The sequence below is a fragment of the Lithobates pipiens genome, unplaced genomic scaffold, assembly GCF_037356315.1.
Source record: "Lithobates pipiens isolate NorthernLeopardFrog02 unplaced genomic scaffold, aLitPip1_a1.2 Scaffold_30, whole genome shotgun sequence".
In the NCBI taxonomy this organism is placed as follows: Eukaryota; Metazoa; Chordata; class Amphibia; order Anura; family Ranidae; genus Lithobates; species Lithobates pipiens.
The window spans coordinates 41,217,687-41,231,529 of NW_027507791.1; the positions used below are offsets into that span (position 1 = coordinate 41,217,687).

At 44.4% G+C, this 13,843-nt stretch overlaps 1 protein-coding gene across 1 annotated transcript in view; it reads left to right on the forward strand.

The window, feature by feature from the left end:
- Positions 1-13,843, forward strand: part of LOC143942696 (NACHT, LRR and PYD domains-containing protein 12-like) — a 155,630-nt gene that overhangs the window by 134,642 nt on the left and 7,145 nt on the right. The window contains exons 14-17 of the mRNA XM_077464075.1: positions 2,343-2,507; positions 3,262-3,426; positions 7,407-7,571; positions 12,474-12,638. Of these exons, the coding sequence (XP_077320201.1) occupies positions 2,343-2,507; positions 3,262-3,426; positions 7,407-7,571; positions 12,474-12,638 (660 nt within the window). The remainder of the gene's footprint in view (positions 1-2,342; positions 2,508-3,261; positions 3,427-7,406; positions 7,572-12,473; positions 12,639-13,843) is intronic.

The window sequence follows — 13,843 nt, forward strand, 5'->3', positions numbered from 1 at the left end:
AAAGTGTTCTGCCTACCCCAACTAAGTCGGGGCATGAACAAGTTGGGGTAAGCACTTTGTGGCTGGCTTTATGTGTGACCCCAGTAGGAAATTCTCAATTTATTTACTGATGGAATCACTGAGAGATGAACTAAGAAGAGGAGTTATTTGAAATGCTTGTTTTTTTTATTATAACAGACTAAATTCAGATATAATATTGAAGGATAGATGAGATTTAAATGAAACCATTTAACTTATGTTAAAATTCCACTTTGATGCTGAAGAATAAATTGTTCCTGGACACAACTAGATCAGGGTTTCTTAATTGGGGTGCCACTTGGGTTTCCCTTGGGTTTGCCTGGGGTGCAGCGAACACGGGAAGCAATTTGTGCTAGATCAGCATTATCCAGTGTCTTGGTGCAAGCCAGCCACCAGCACTACAACAACCAATGTAACCAGGATGCCAGGATGCACAGTGTCCTGCCCCCAGCATGGCAATGCATGACACTGATCCAGAGCAAGCAGCATGCAGGCAAACCCAAGCATTCAGGAGTGAATGGTGTGCACCTCCACCATGCTGCTGTTTATGGTAGAGGTTCTGATGGGAAGATCGGACTCTGTAATAGGGACAATGATGTATACAGGGGATACAAGTAAACACAAAAAACTCCTGTGTTTGAATGTGATACTATGTAAGAAAAATATTCCTTGCTCCAATCTTGACTCAAATGGAAATGCCACATTTTTCTGCTCTCCTATGACTGGGGTAGTCTAGGCAAACATCAACCATGAAAAACAGGGGGTGTGCCAGTCTAGTGCATTATTCTTAGATATCCTTTCTTTTTAAAAAAAATCTGAAAATGTAGATCAATGTTTGTACAAACTCAAAAGAACAAATCCACGTGCTGATCACCAAGGTTCTTGCATATGATGTTAACACATCACAAGAAGATAAATTCCTAAAGAACTAAAGGCTAACATATTTCGAGGGACTTGTCCTCTTCATCAGAGCCAAAGCCCTTTGGAGTCACGTCATCGCAGGTCCTGTATAAAAGATTGAGTAAAGATAGAAGCCCTGTCAGCAGTGACAGTGTGCCACTGTAGGGCTGCATTTGGTAAGACTTTAATATTGTGCTAGTATATCCACGTTAAAGTCATCACAGAGGACAAAGGGACACGCTTTTTGTCTGTAGGAAAAGAGATTTAATCCCCAAATATGGAAAGGTTTCTTCACAGTAAGAGCTGTGAAAAAATGGGAAAAGGCTCTCTCAAAAGATGATTCTGCCCAGCTCAGTAGCTTGCTTTAATCACTTGCCTACCAGCCACAGCACATATACTGCAGGAGGTTGGCTCTATTGTGCGAAATGACATACCTGTAAATAGTTTCATGCAATAGACATTGGGGGGCGTGTGCTGATTGACCAGAGGGAGATGTAAACAAGGTGGATTGCTGTTCTGACAGGGATGAAGAGATCTTGTGTTCCTGCTAAGCAGGAACGCCGATCTCTGTCTTCATCCAGGCAATCCATCCCCCTACACAGTTAGCAAGCACCTCCTAGAGACACACTTAACCCTTTTATCGCCCCTCGTGTTAACCCCCTTACCTGCCAGTGTCATTAGTACAGTGACAGTGCACTGATTAGTGTCACTGGTTCCCAAAAAAGTGTCAACAGTCATCAGTTAGGTGTCCAACCTGTCCCCTGCAATGTTGCAGTGCCGCTAAAAAACAATGATCACCGCCATTACTAGTAAAAAAAAGGCCACATGAAAAGGCCCTTCACCTGCTATTCATTCATTATTTTAATTATGGAATTGGTACAGGTCCTCCATTTTATTGCGTGGCCTCCCTTAATTTTTTTTTTCTATACAATATCTTGTTTATTCACCAAAAAAATGAAACAAATTGATTATCAATATTTGTCCTCCCTCATAGGCTTCAGAGAAAGGTTTGGATTTTCTGAATTAGTACATTCTGTGAATCTGGTCTCAAATTAAATCCAGTCATGTTATCTCATCCATAATCACTAGCAATGCTGACTCCGGCCTCACGCTTTCTACTGATACCATTCATGCTCCACACACAAGGAGATTATAGCACAATACGAGTCATGTCAGTGGTATTCTCTGATCATCCTGTGTATAGAGATATCATCGTCTCTACACATGGAGGACAATATTGGGGGGTGTACTCCATTATTACATTTTTCTTATAAAAATTTGATCTCCTAGAGATTTATAAAGTGATCTAATATAAATGATTCCAATAAAGAGAAATGAATTCCATTCATGTAGAGAATAGTTACATTCATTCACTGAGGGAGAAATTACTTTTCTTTTGGTAACATTCTTCTCTTTTTCTACAGATTGGTGTGTAGTTTCATAACAGACAGTTTCTGCCCCCACCTGGCATCTGGAATAAGAAATAACCAGACACTGAGGACACTGGACCTGTCTGAGAATAATCTGGAAGGTCCTCATTTCAGGGATCTGATGGAAGCTCTGACAACAAGCAGGATAGAGAAATTAGTGTGAGTATAACAGGACTGACTGAGACAATAATAACAATAATATTCTGGGACAATTTTGAAAAAAAAAACAGAACAACTTAGCGCCAAAGAATACAAATATAAACCACACAATGTTTTCCATGACCACAAATGTTATCTCAGACCACACCGCCATGGGGACCCTTCATCACCACTACTCCCATGCAGAGCTGACTGCTCCTTCTTCCTTCTCTGCTTATCCTAACGTTGCTCTTTAAACATGCCTGTCACCCAAACAGTTTACTCAGTTTCTCTGGAAACACAAGGCCATGCTTCTTCATAACTTTACTGTAGGATGTAAAATGCAGGCAATGCCCAATCCTAACTGTTTGCAGTAAGAACACTAGGGGCTAATGTGGTGCTTAGATTAGCTCTTTCTCTCTCTCTTCTGTAATGAGACATCCCACCTCACAAACCTCACATTCATTTCAAGTCCATAGAGCAGTATCTCTATTATCGGGTACCCTAGACTGAGAAAACAAAGTCTTTAGCCAACAGACTCATTCCAGAACCTTCTCAGTTCCCTCATTTCACCCCCAACTAATTCCTCTCCTTGTATTTAAAGCCTCAGCACAGGGAGTGCAGAGAAACAAACCTATAAGCTCTTAAAAAAGATCTAATATAAATGATTCCAATAAAGAAAAAATTGTTTCATTCATGTAGAGAATAGTTACATTTATTCCTGGGGGGGGAGAAATTTATTTTCTTCTGGTAACTTTCTTCTCTTCTTCTACAGATTGTCCATTAATCACCTGACAGACAGTTCCTGCCCCCACCTGGCATCTGGAATAAGAAATAACCAGTCACTGAGGACATTGGACCTGTCTATAAATGAGCTGGAGGGTCCTCATTTCAGGGATCTGATGGAAGCTCTGACAACAAGCCGGATAGAGGAATTACAGTGAGTATAACAGGATTGACTGAGACAATAATATTCTGGGACACATTAACATTAGAACCATTATAAAAATTCTTAAACATCAGGGACCAGACAAATTTATATCTGTGTTAGACAGAGACTGATCATTATATCAGCTTCTGTCGAATGGTCCTGCTGAAAAAACTTCTTCTATTAACGACTTGCAGCCAATCAGCTGTACTCAGCTCTAATCAGTGTATTTTGACAGCAGCAAGTCCTTACTGTCAGCATACAATGTCCCAGCGGAGGGATTCCTGCATCTACCTTAATCTATTATTTTTTTCATTCAGCCCACTTGCTGAATATGAAAAACTATGCTTGTGTACTCAGCTTTAGAATGTAAAAAAAAATAGATTGATTAGATTGTATGCTGTTCTGAGCAGGGCCCTCTTAATCCTATTGTATTTAATTATATTGTAACTGTATTTTCTATAAGCCTGTATAATAATAATAATAATAATTTCATTTTTAGACTCCAAAATGTGCCAATCCCAGATGTTTATAAATCTTAGTGTAGCTCCCACCCATTTTGGTGGGTGCTAGATAGTTTTTTTTTATAGGTAGTGATAGGTAAATTTGGCCATGGCCTTGCACTTTTTAGGCCTGGTTGCTTGTTTTGGGAGGTGGGAGTGAAAGAATAGAGGGATGTGTGGCCACCTACACTCTGGCTCAGAGAGATCACCTTTACCTTCTAGTGGAAATGTTCTGGAAGGGAGGCTGGACTTGTGACTGGAGTGGCAGGCAGCTTGTATGGAGAGCTCTGGACCGATCATTAATTTGTGTTGGCAGGGGCAGGACTCGCATATAAGCTGGAGGTCACATGCTTCCTGAGAGGTTCCTGAGAGCTAGAGGAAGACGCAAGAGAGATGTAGTGTGCAGTGGAGCAGGCTTGAAGGCCCGGGGGTTCAGAGACCCCAGTGCTGGATAGCAGGAGTGGGTTTGAAGGCCTGAGGGTTCAGAGACCCAAGTGCTGGATAGCAGGAGTGGGTTTGAAGGCCTGAGGGTTCAGAGACCTCAGTGCTGGATATCCCACACAGACGCTATGTAATCTGGAGGAGAAAACTGGGCCTCCCAGCCTGGGATGTACCCAACGATGCGGAGGAGGAAATAGTTGAAAAGAGGACGGAGGAAACTGGGATCTACCTTTTGTGGCAATCATGGACTGTCGATGGGAGAGAGCAAAGGGAGTGCACTCCAGCAGTGCTTATCCGTCAAGGACACTTTCCAGGACTGACACTGGGGGGATTGCAGGAGTCAAGGTAGGCGGCGAGGCCTGGGACTTTTAATATCCATAACCCACAGTATCTTTCAGAGGGATGCTGGTCAGTTCATCAAAGGAAAGTACAGAGTATCAGAATTAGGAACCAGATTATTAGAGGTAACCCATATCCTCTACCTCCTTGGAACATGACTAAAGTTTCAAGCAAAAAAGTTTCTAAAGTTTTCAAAGACTTTCTGCAGCTGTGAATTCTTGCATGGGATGAATGGAACAAGTTAACACAAAGGTAAAGACCACACTTTGCAGCTCCCAAGGGAGTAGTGCGCTACATTAGAATCGTATCCCACTCGGTTGTCAGCTATAAAAAATATTTTTTTCTAAAAGATTTAGAAATGTGAAAATGACTTTTACTCTGGTATTAGCCCCTTCTTGCCGTTGCCCTTTAAGTGGATCAAGATGCCGGAAGACAGAGGTGGGTGTTCCAATTTAGCGATTAGTCCCAAAAGATCCGCTGACGGTGATGGGTCTCCAATAAAACACCCGGTTAGAGGTGGAGGACCATTTGAACCTGGATAACTTAAAGTGACTGTAAAGATCACATTGTAAAACAACCCACTCAATTTACAATAGAAATGAAACATTTGTGTATAGATATAAAAATACAATTATAAATACCTTTTTTCCCTTTTTTATGAGTGATCACATGCCCTATTGTATTCAGCTGCATAATAAGAAATAGGGGAGAGCACACTGAGTTCCCAGCATACCTAGATAACGGAGCATGTTGTGTTCTCCTGCTTAGTGTGGTCAGTTTTTAATAGGAGAGCAGAGAGACTGACAGGAACACCAGGGATTTCACATAAAGGAAGCAATACAAAGAGAACAGGAGACTTTCTCATACAAGTACATGGTACAGCAGGCACATATCTGGAATATATAGTGTTGGCGTAACAAACACTTTTACATGTTAGTAAGTCACAGATGTATAATAATGCATTGAAATTAGGCCAAAGACTACCAGATGATGCATTAAGCAAATGTATTATATCAAAGCAGATAAACAATGCAAAACCTGGAATCAAGCAATAAAAAATTCCAAGTTGCAGAACTAATAATGCAAATTATGAGATAAGAGAAAATAGCTAATTTGCATCAATATAAGTCCAAACTTTATCTGAGGTAACTATTATTGAGAAAAATCAGACCCAAAATAACTTTAACAGTAATGTTCTTCAGTTCACTCTGTTGAGACACCCCAGATGCAGGTATCCGTAAGTGATACTAAGTGGGGTACACATTAAAGGTGGTGACAAAGTGCCTGGTGCCTTAATGTTAGCACTGGCTGACTTGCAATGGGGCCCATGTCTCCTCTCACCAATATTGCGAGGTGTAGTTCCAGTTTGACACACTGGGCAGTTAGTGGATCCAGTCATCAGGTCCCAGAGGATCAGCCTCTCAATGCTGGATCACACACATGCGGTCTCTGGCAGCCTCAGTAGCAGGTCCATTCTCTCTCTGATGTAGGCAGTTAGGTATCAGCAGCAAGACCTCTCTGTGCAGTCCTTTTTGTCTCATTCAGTGGTGGCATGTGCCACAGCAGGCCCTGTTTTCGTCTAGCAAAATATCCCCAGTGTCTCTCAGACATGAGGGGCAGACTCTGTCCTTGTGGCTCTCTTTCCTTCTCTTCTGAGTTGTTCCATTGGCTCATTGGCTCTGACTTTTCCCCTCATTGGACCCAATCCCTAGGAAGGAGGTGGGGAGTGGGGAGTGAGTGGGAAAATATGTAGAGCCCACTCAACACCGACTCTATAGAGATTCTGAGATGGGGGCGAGGGTGGAAAACCTACAAATGCCTAAAAGTGCTCAGCCTGCAGCCATCCACACAGTTGAGAGGAGATCTGGCATACATCCACCGTCTGCTCTCTCTCATCAAGTACATGATGAAGGGGTTGCAGAGACACACTGAAAACCCGTGGGCACTGGACTACATGATCATATGACAACTGTGATTGCCTGTCAAAGTTGTCACATGATTGAATGCTCTTGATCACAAGTATGCTTCAGGAACTTTCCATGACAGTTTAGTTACTGTGATGGGAGCGTACCCTCAGTGCAGTAAACTGTTTACCAATAGACACATAAAAGGCAGCCGTTCTGCGTTAAGGCCCAACGGCAGAGAGGCTGCATATATGTGTGCGGCCAGCAGGAGGTGGTTAAAATACATGAGCTTTTAGAAAGCCGTACGTATTGAAACCTTACTACTATGAGCAATCAATAGTCTCATACAAATTTATTTTATCTGACACAAATATCCACTGCTTAGTGTCAGGGGATCTCCCCATTACTTCCTATGAATAGAGAGCTCTTATCAGCAAAGATAAATAGAATATCAGATACAAATAATCCCATCCAATCACTAGCAATGCTGATTCCACCCTCGACTGCCTGCTGATACCATTCATGCTCCATACACAAGGAGATTATAGCAGAATGCCAGTGGTATTCTGTGGTCATCCTGCGTATGGAGATATCACCGTCTCTACACATGGATGACAATATTGGGGCGTCTACTCCATTATAACATTTTTCTTATAACATTCTATTTCCTGGAGTTTTTATAAAGTGATATTATATAAAGGATTCTAATAAACAGAAATTAGTTCTATTCATGTAGAGAATAGTTACATCCATTGCTGGGGAGAAATTCAAATTCTTATGGTAACATTCTTCTCTTCTTCTACAGTTTGGATAATAATAGCCTGACAGACAGTTCCTGCCCCCATCTGGCATCTGGAATAAGAAATAACCAAACACTGAAGACACTGATCCTGTCACATAACAATCTGAAGGGTCCTCATTTCAGGGATCTGATGGAAGCTCTGATAACAAGCCGGATAGAGGAATTACAGTGAGTATAACAGGACTGACTGAGACAATAATATTCTGGGATAGTTTAAAAATATTATATTGTAAATAAATGAATCAAATTCTGACACCCTAAGTAGCCAATCTCAGACTGTCTAAAGCTGGCCATAGATTGATCTATATTCGGCTGGTTCACCAGGGACTTGGAAAATTTTGATTAGTATGTGGCTGTACTTTTTCTACAGAATTTGATTGATAGATTGTCGAGCAGACAAGTTGGGAAAGTTTTGTTAGTCAGTGGTTGTAGCCACTGATACATGTATTCTTAGGCCGCGTACACACGCGGGGACTGTTTGCCGAAACTAAGTTCGTCAAACAGTCCGCTCAAACTTTTGAATGAACGAACACGCCCACACACGGCACTTTTTTTGAGCGGACTTAGTTCGTCGTACTAAGTCCGCGCAACTTTTGAAAGCCCACACACGAGGCAACAGTTCGCTCATTTCGAGCGCGTGTGAAGGTAGGCGGGGCCCGCGACGGAGACGTCGCGGGCTCCGCCGCCTGGAATGGACTTAAAGGGGAACCCCAACGCCGAAAAAAATCGGCGTGGGGGTTCCCCCAAAGTCCACAACAGACCCTTGTCCGAGCACGCTACCCGGCCGGCCAGGAAAGGGGGGCGAGCGAGCGCGCCCCCCCTCCTGAGCCGTACCAGGCCGCGTGCCCTCAACATGGGGGGTGCCTTGGGGAAGGGGGGGGCACGCGGCCCCCCCACCCCAAAGCACCTTGTCCCCATGTTGATGAGGACAAGGGCCTCTTCCCGACAACCCTGGCCGTTGGTTGTCGGGGTCTGCGGGCGGGGGGCTTATCGGAATCCGGGAGCCCCCTTTAATAAGGGGGCCCCCGGATACCTGCCCCCCACCCTATGTGAATGAGTATGGGGTACAATGTACCCCTACCCATTCACCTGTAAAATAAAAGTACCCAAAAAAAAAAACACAACACACGAGATAAAATATTTTATTGCACAGCTCCGGGGGTCTTCCGTCTTCGGGGGTCTTGTCCCCCTCTTCGGTTCTTCTGCCGGGCCGCCGCGCCTTCTTATAGCTCTTTTGCAGGCGGTGGCCCGGGTCTTCTGTCGCCGCCGCCGCCTTCCGTTCTTCTGTCACCGTCTTCCGTTCTTCTGCCGGGCCACCGCGCCTTCTTATAGCTCTTTTAGAGGCGGTGGCCCGGTCTTCTGTCGCCGCTGTCGCCGTCGCCGCCTTCCGTTCTTCTTCTTCTTCTTGTTCTTCTTCTTCTTCTCCAGGAGATGTTGACACGTCGCTCGCTCCGGCCGGAATGCCAGAGCCGCGCTGAGCGGTCACTTATATAGTGACAATGGGGCGGTGTCACATGGTATATGTCACATGGGTTGGTCACATGGTGACCCCGCCCCCTTACGATGTCATAGTCCCCATGTGACATCAACCCATGTGACCAACCCATGTGACATATACCATGTGACACCGCCCCATTGTCACTATATAAGTGACCGCTCAGCGCGGCTCTGGCATTCCGGCCGGAGAGAGCGACGTGTCAACATCTCCTGGAGAAGAAGAAGAACGGAAGGCGGCGACGGCGACAGCGGTGACAGAAGACCGGGCCACCGCCTCTAAAAGAGCTATAAGAAGGCGCGGTGGCCCGGCAGAAGAACGGAAGACGGCGACAGAAGAACGGAAGGCGGCGGCGACAGAAGACCGGGCCACCGCCTGCAAAAGAGCTATAAGAAGGCGCGGTGGCCCGGCAGAAGAACCGAAGAGGGGGACAAGACCCCCGAAGACGGAAGACCCCCGGAGCTGTGCAATAAAATATTTTATCTCGTGTGTTGTGTTTTTTTTTGGGTACTTTTATTTTACAGGTGAATGGGTAGGGGTACATTGTACCCCATACTCATTCACATAGGGTGGGGGGCCGGTATCCGGGGGCCCCCTTATTAAAGGGGGCTCCCGGATTCCGATAAGCCCCCCGCCCGCAGACCCCGACAACCAACGGCCAGGGTTGTCGGGAAGAGGCCCTTGTCCTCATCAACATGGGGACAAGGTGCTTTGGGGTGGGGGGGGGCCGCGGCCCCCCCTTCCCCAAGGCACCCCCCATGTTGAGGGAACGCGGCCTGGTACGGCTCAGGAGGGGGGGCGCGCTCGCTCGTCCCCCTTTCCAGGCCGGCTGGGTAGCGTGCTCGGACAAGGGTCTGTTGTGGACTTTGGGGGGAACCCCACGCCGATTTTTTTCGGCGTTGGGGTTCCCCTTTAAGTCCATTCCAGGCGGCGGAGCCCGCGACGTCTCCGTCGCGGGCCCCGCCTACCTTCACACGCGCTCGAAATGAGCAGACTTTCCTCCGAGCGGGAACAGTTTGCTCATTTCGAAAGTGGCCTACACACGGGCGGACTGTTCGCTCAAACAAAGTTTCAGCGGACAGTTTTTCGGAATTTCCGAAAGACTTTGTCCGTCAAACTGTCCGCTGAAACTGTCCGCTGAAAGCCCACACACGGGCGGACTGTCCGCTGAAACACTGTTCAGCGGACAAAGTTGAGCGAACAGTCCGCCCGTGTGTACACGGCCTTACAGTGCTGGATTCTGTGATCAGACTAAATTTTCCCAGCAGGGAGACTTCTCCATTTACCTTGCTTCTGTGGATGGAGGAGCCTGTTCATGCTTTCTTTCTTGTACATCACAAGACACAGAGCAGGCATAATAAACATAGCTACCTGGTTTATGTGCCACCTATAGAGAAATGTACACTGGAAAACAAAGACAGGAAGTCCCACCCTCTAAAACGCTTCCTCCCAAGGAAAACATCCATTTTTTCACCAGTGTCAGAAGGTGATGGTCACCTATGTGCAGCACTCTGGACAAGCATTGCCAGATTCTTAATGGTTCCTGTAGGGATCAAGAGATTGATGCCTCCAATGGAAGAAACATTTACTAAAAGACAATGTATACACTCTGTGGATGCTGCAGTTTCTTCTCTTAACAAGAATCTTACTTGTCTGGTAGAGAAAGTTCCGATCTTCAAGAATCCAGAAGATAAAAAATTAGAGACCTTGCAGAAGGTATCTTTTGCTTTGGTGGGGGATACTATACAGCCGGTGGTGGCAGCCACTGTGTCTGTCAGAGTCTTAAGGATTGAGTAAAGCTCCTAGTTAAGAAAGACTCTGCAGGTGCTGAGGAGGATCCAGTTGAGGATTTGCCTTCATCCCTTTGTTTTTTAAAAGATTCTATCCAGCAGATCTCGCACCTACATTTGTTAGCCTTTCACATGCGCAGAGTTCTTTGACAGCTGATCTGCTAAGAAAATAGAAAAAACTGATAAGGACACACAAAAAAAGAAAACAAAAAAGTTCCATAGAGACTTAGGAGACTTTCTTTCTAACTCAATATATCTGTGGCAAAAAGTAAGGGTTAATGATGAAAATGTGGTGAACATAGAGAGATGAGAATAAAGGTAGATCACAATAATCTACTACCTAGGTTAATAGAAGGGATGCAGTGGCTTCGTATGCCCAACAAATCATTCCACGCCTATTAGGAATGATAATAATTAAGGTGGGGACTAGGAAGGATGGGTCATACTAATCCCAATTATTACCCACCATCGTCAAATGACCAATACCACCTCCCTGTCTACAATAGATATGAACCCCTAAGTGAATATGATAATAGAGGAAGATACCAGTCACCCCATTCTTTTTTAGGGAGAGGGAGGGGTTGGCATAAGAAGGGGAGGGGTTCAAGTCCTCACAGAGGGAGACCCCCTACATACCCACAACAGACATATGTATACAGGGAACCACAATGGAGAGAACAATCCCACTGGGAACGGAACAGAACACAACAGCCTGGCCCCAGGAGAGAAGAGCCAGGGGCTGTAGGGCAGTACAAAGGGTCCAAAAAAAGAAAGAGGGAACAGGATTAGGGGGCATATTCAATTTGAGTAACACCCTAACTCATAAAGAAACCAATGTTTTAAACTTAGGTTTGAAACGTGGTCTAAAGCGCCCAATAAATAGGTTTGATGTCTTCATTGAGGTACATAAATACATTATGAGGTTGAACATGAAAAAGTACTTCCTAAATAAGAACTCAAATCCTGTCAGATCATACCGAAAAAGAACGCAAACCCTTGTCATATTAAAGAAGGGATAGAGTTATTGAAAAAAAGAAATGATATCATTGTGAGACCTGCTGATAAGGGGGGAGGGGTTGTGATTTTAACAAAAGAGTTTTATCATAGTCAGTTGATGGATATGTTAACTGATGAAGGGAAAGACACACTGGTAAATTAATTGGCTTCTGCCCAAATTGATGGGAAGCATACTTACTATTGAAGGATGTCTAAGAGGGAAAAGACCGTAAGGATTATTATTAGATACATGATCCAGCACAGGAGAGCTGCTCTGCCACGTTACACATAGGTGCCAGTGGCACCTATGTGTTAGGCGCTCAGCAAGCAGGTAATGTTGGGGATCTCCCCATTAGCCTATTTAGTGTCAGAGATGTCCCCATTATTTCCTATGAGTACAGAGATCTTATCAGCAGAGATATATAGAATATCAGATAAAAATCATCCCATCCAATCACTGGCAATGCTGATTCTGGCCTCAGACTGTCTACTGAAGCCATTCATGCTCCATACACAAGGAGATTATAGCACAATATGAGTCATGTCAGTGGTATTCTGGGCTCATCCTGTGTATGGTGAGATCACCATCTCTACACATGGAGGACAATATTGGGGGGTCTACTCCATTATAACATTTAAAAATTCTATTTTCTGGAGTTTTGTAAAGTGATTTAATATAAATGATTCCAATAATGAGAAATTAGTTCCATTCATGTAGAGAATAGGTTACATTCATTCCTGAGGGAGAAATGAATTTTATTCTGGTAACATTCTTCTCTTCTTTTATAGTTTGGATAAAAATCACCTGACAGACAGGTCCTGCCCCCACCTGGCATCTGGAATAAGAAATAACCAGACACTGAGGACACTGAACCTGTCTGGGAACTATCTGGAGGGTCCTCATTTCAGGGATCTGATGGAAGCTCTGACAACAAGTCGGATAGAGGAATTACAGTGAGTATAACAGGAATGAATGAGACAATAACACCCTGGGACAGTTTACATCCAAAACGTGTAAATATTCTGACTCCAGCTATTACATTAATGACTTATCTCTTGCTGAGGTCTCTATGTCTGGTCTGAGTGAAGCACAGACAATCTCACTGCAGACAATCTTCATCAGAGAGTTTAGAAGGATCAGGCAAAATAAATGATGATGTAGATGTTGGTATTTGAAGTGGTATAAAGGAATATTTCCTTCCTCACCTCAGTATGTGTGTTGCAGGAACAATAGCATAGACTTGCAATGAAGGAGGAAATTACATCGCATGAGGGGAGGATACAGAAAACAAATTAGTGCAATAAAAGCAGTGACCATAGGGGCTGTATAACAATGAGCAGGTAAATTTAAAAAAATATACACAAAAGCAATTGCTTTTCCACAATAACTTCTGGAGGCAGCACAGCAAATGCAATATAATTATAAGCATGTAATCAAAATAAACTCTTTTGTTTTCTTCCTATTACAATAATTCGTATCCTTTTAAAGTCTTTTGAAACGTTTATTTAAGGTATGTTTCATTGAAAGGCCTCCCCCTCCTTCAAGGCTTCAGCAGTGGATGTTTAAATCACAGTAAAATGTAATAGAAGACCTATGAAATGGCTTGATAAAGACCATAATGTCTTAACTGCAGCGGGATGAGAAACTTTTTTTCTGTGACAATTATTATGAGGCCTTCTGGCAGCCATTGCTTTGATTTGACAGGCGACTGAGGGGAATTAAAAATGTGCCTCAACTTCCAGGTTTTGCCACCTGATAATGCCCATGTGAAGGGAGCCTAATGCCCTGTACACACACTTTTGTGAGGCACTGTAGGGCACCGATGGCACTGTAGGAGCACTAATGAGCACTGCAGTGGCACTGATGAGCACTGTGATGGCACTGATGAGCACTGTGTTGGCACTGATGTGGAAAGGATGAGCACTGTGATGGCACTGATGTGGTACAGATGAGCACTGTGGTGGCACTAATAGGCACAGTGATGGCACTGATGAGCACTGTGATGGCACTGTGATGGAACTGACATGGCACGGATGAGCACTGTAATGTCACTGATGTGGCACAGATGAGCACTGTAATGGCACTCATGTGGCACTGTGATGGAACTGATGTGGCACGGATGAGCACTGTGATGGTACTGATGGGCACTGTGATGGCA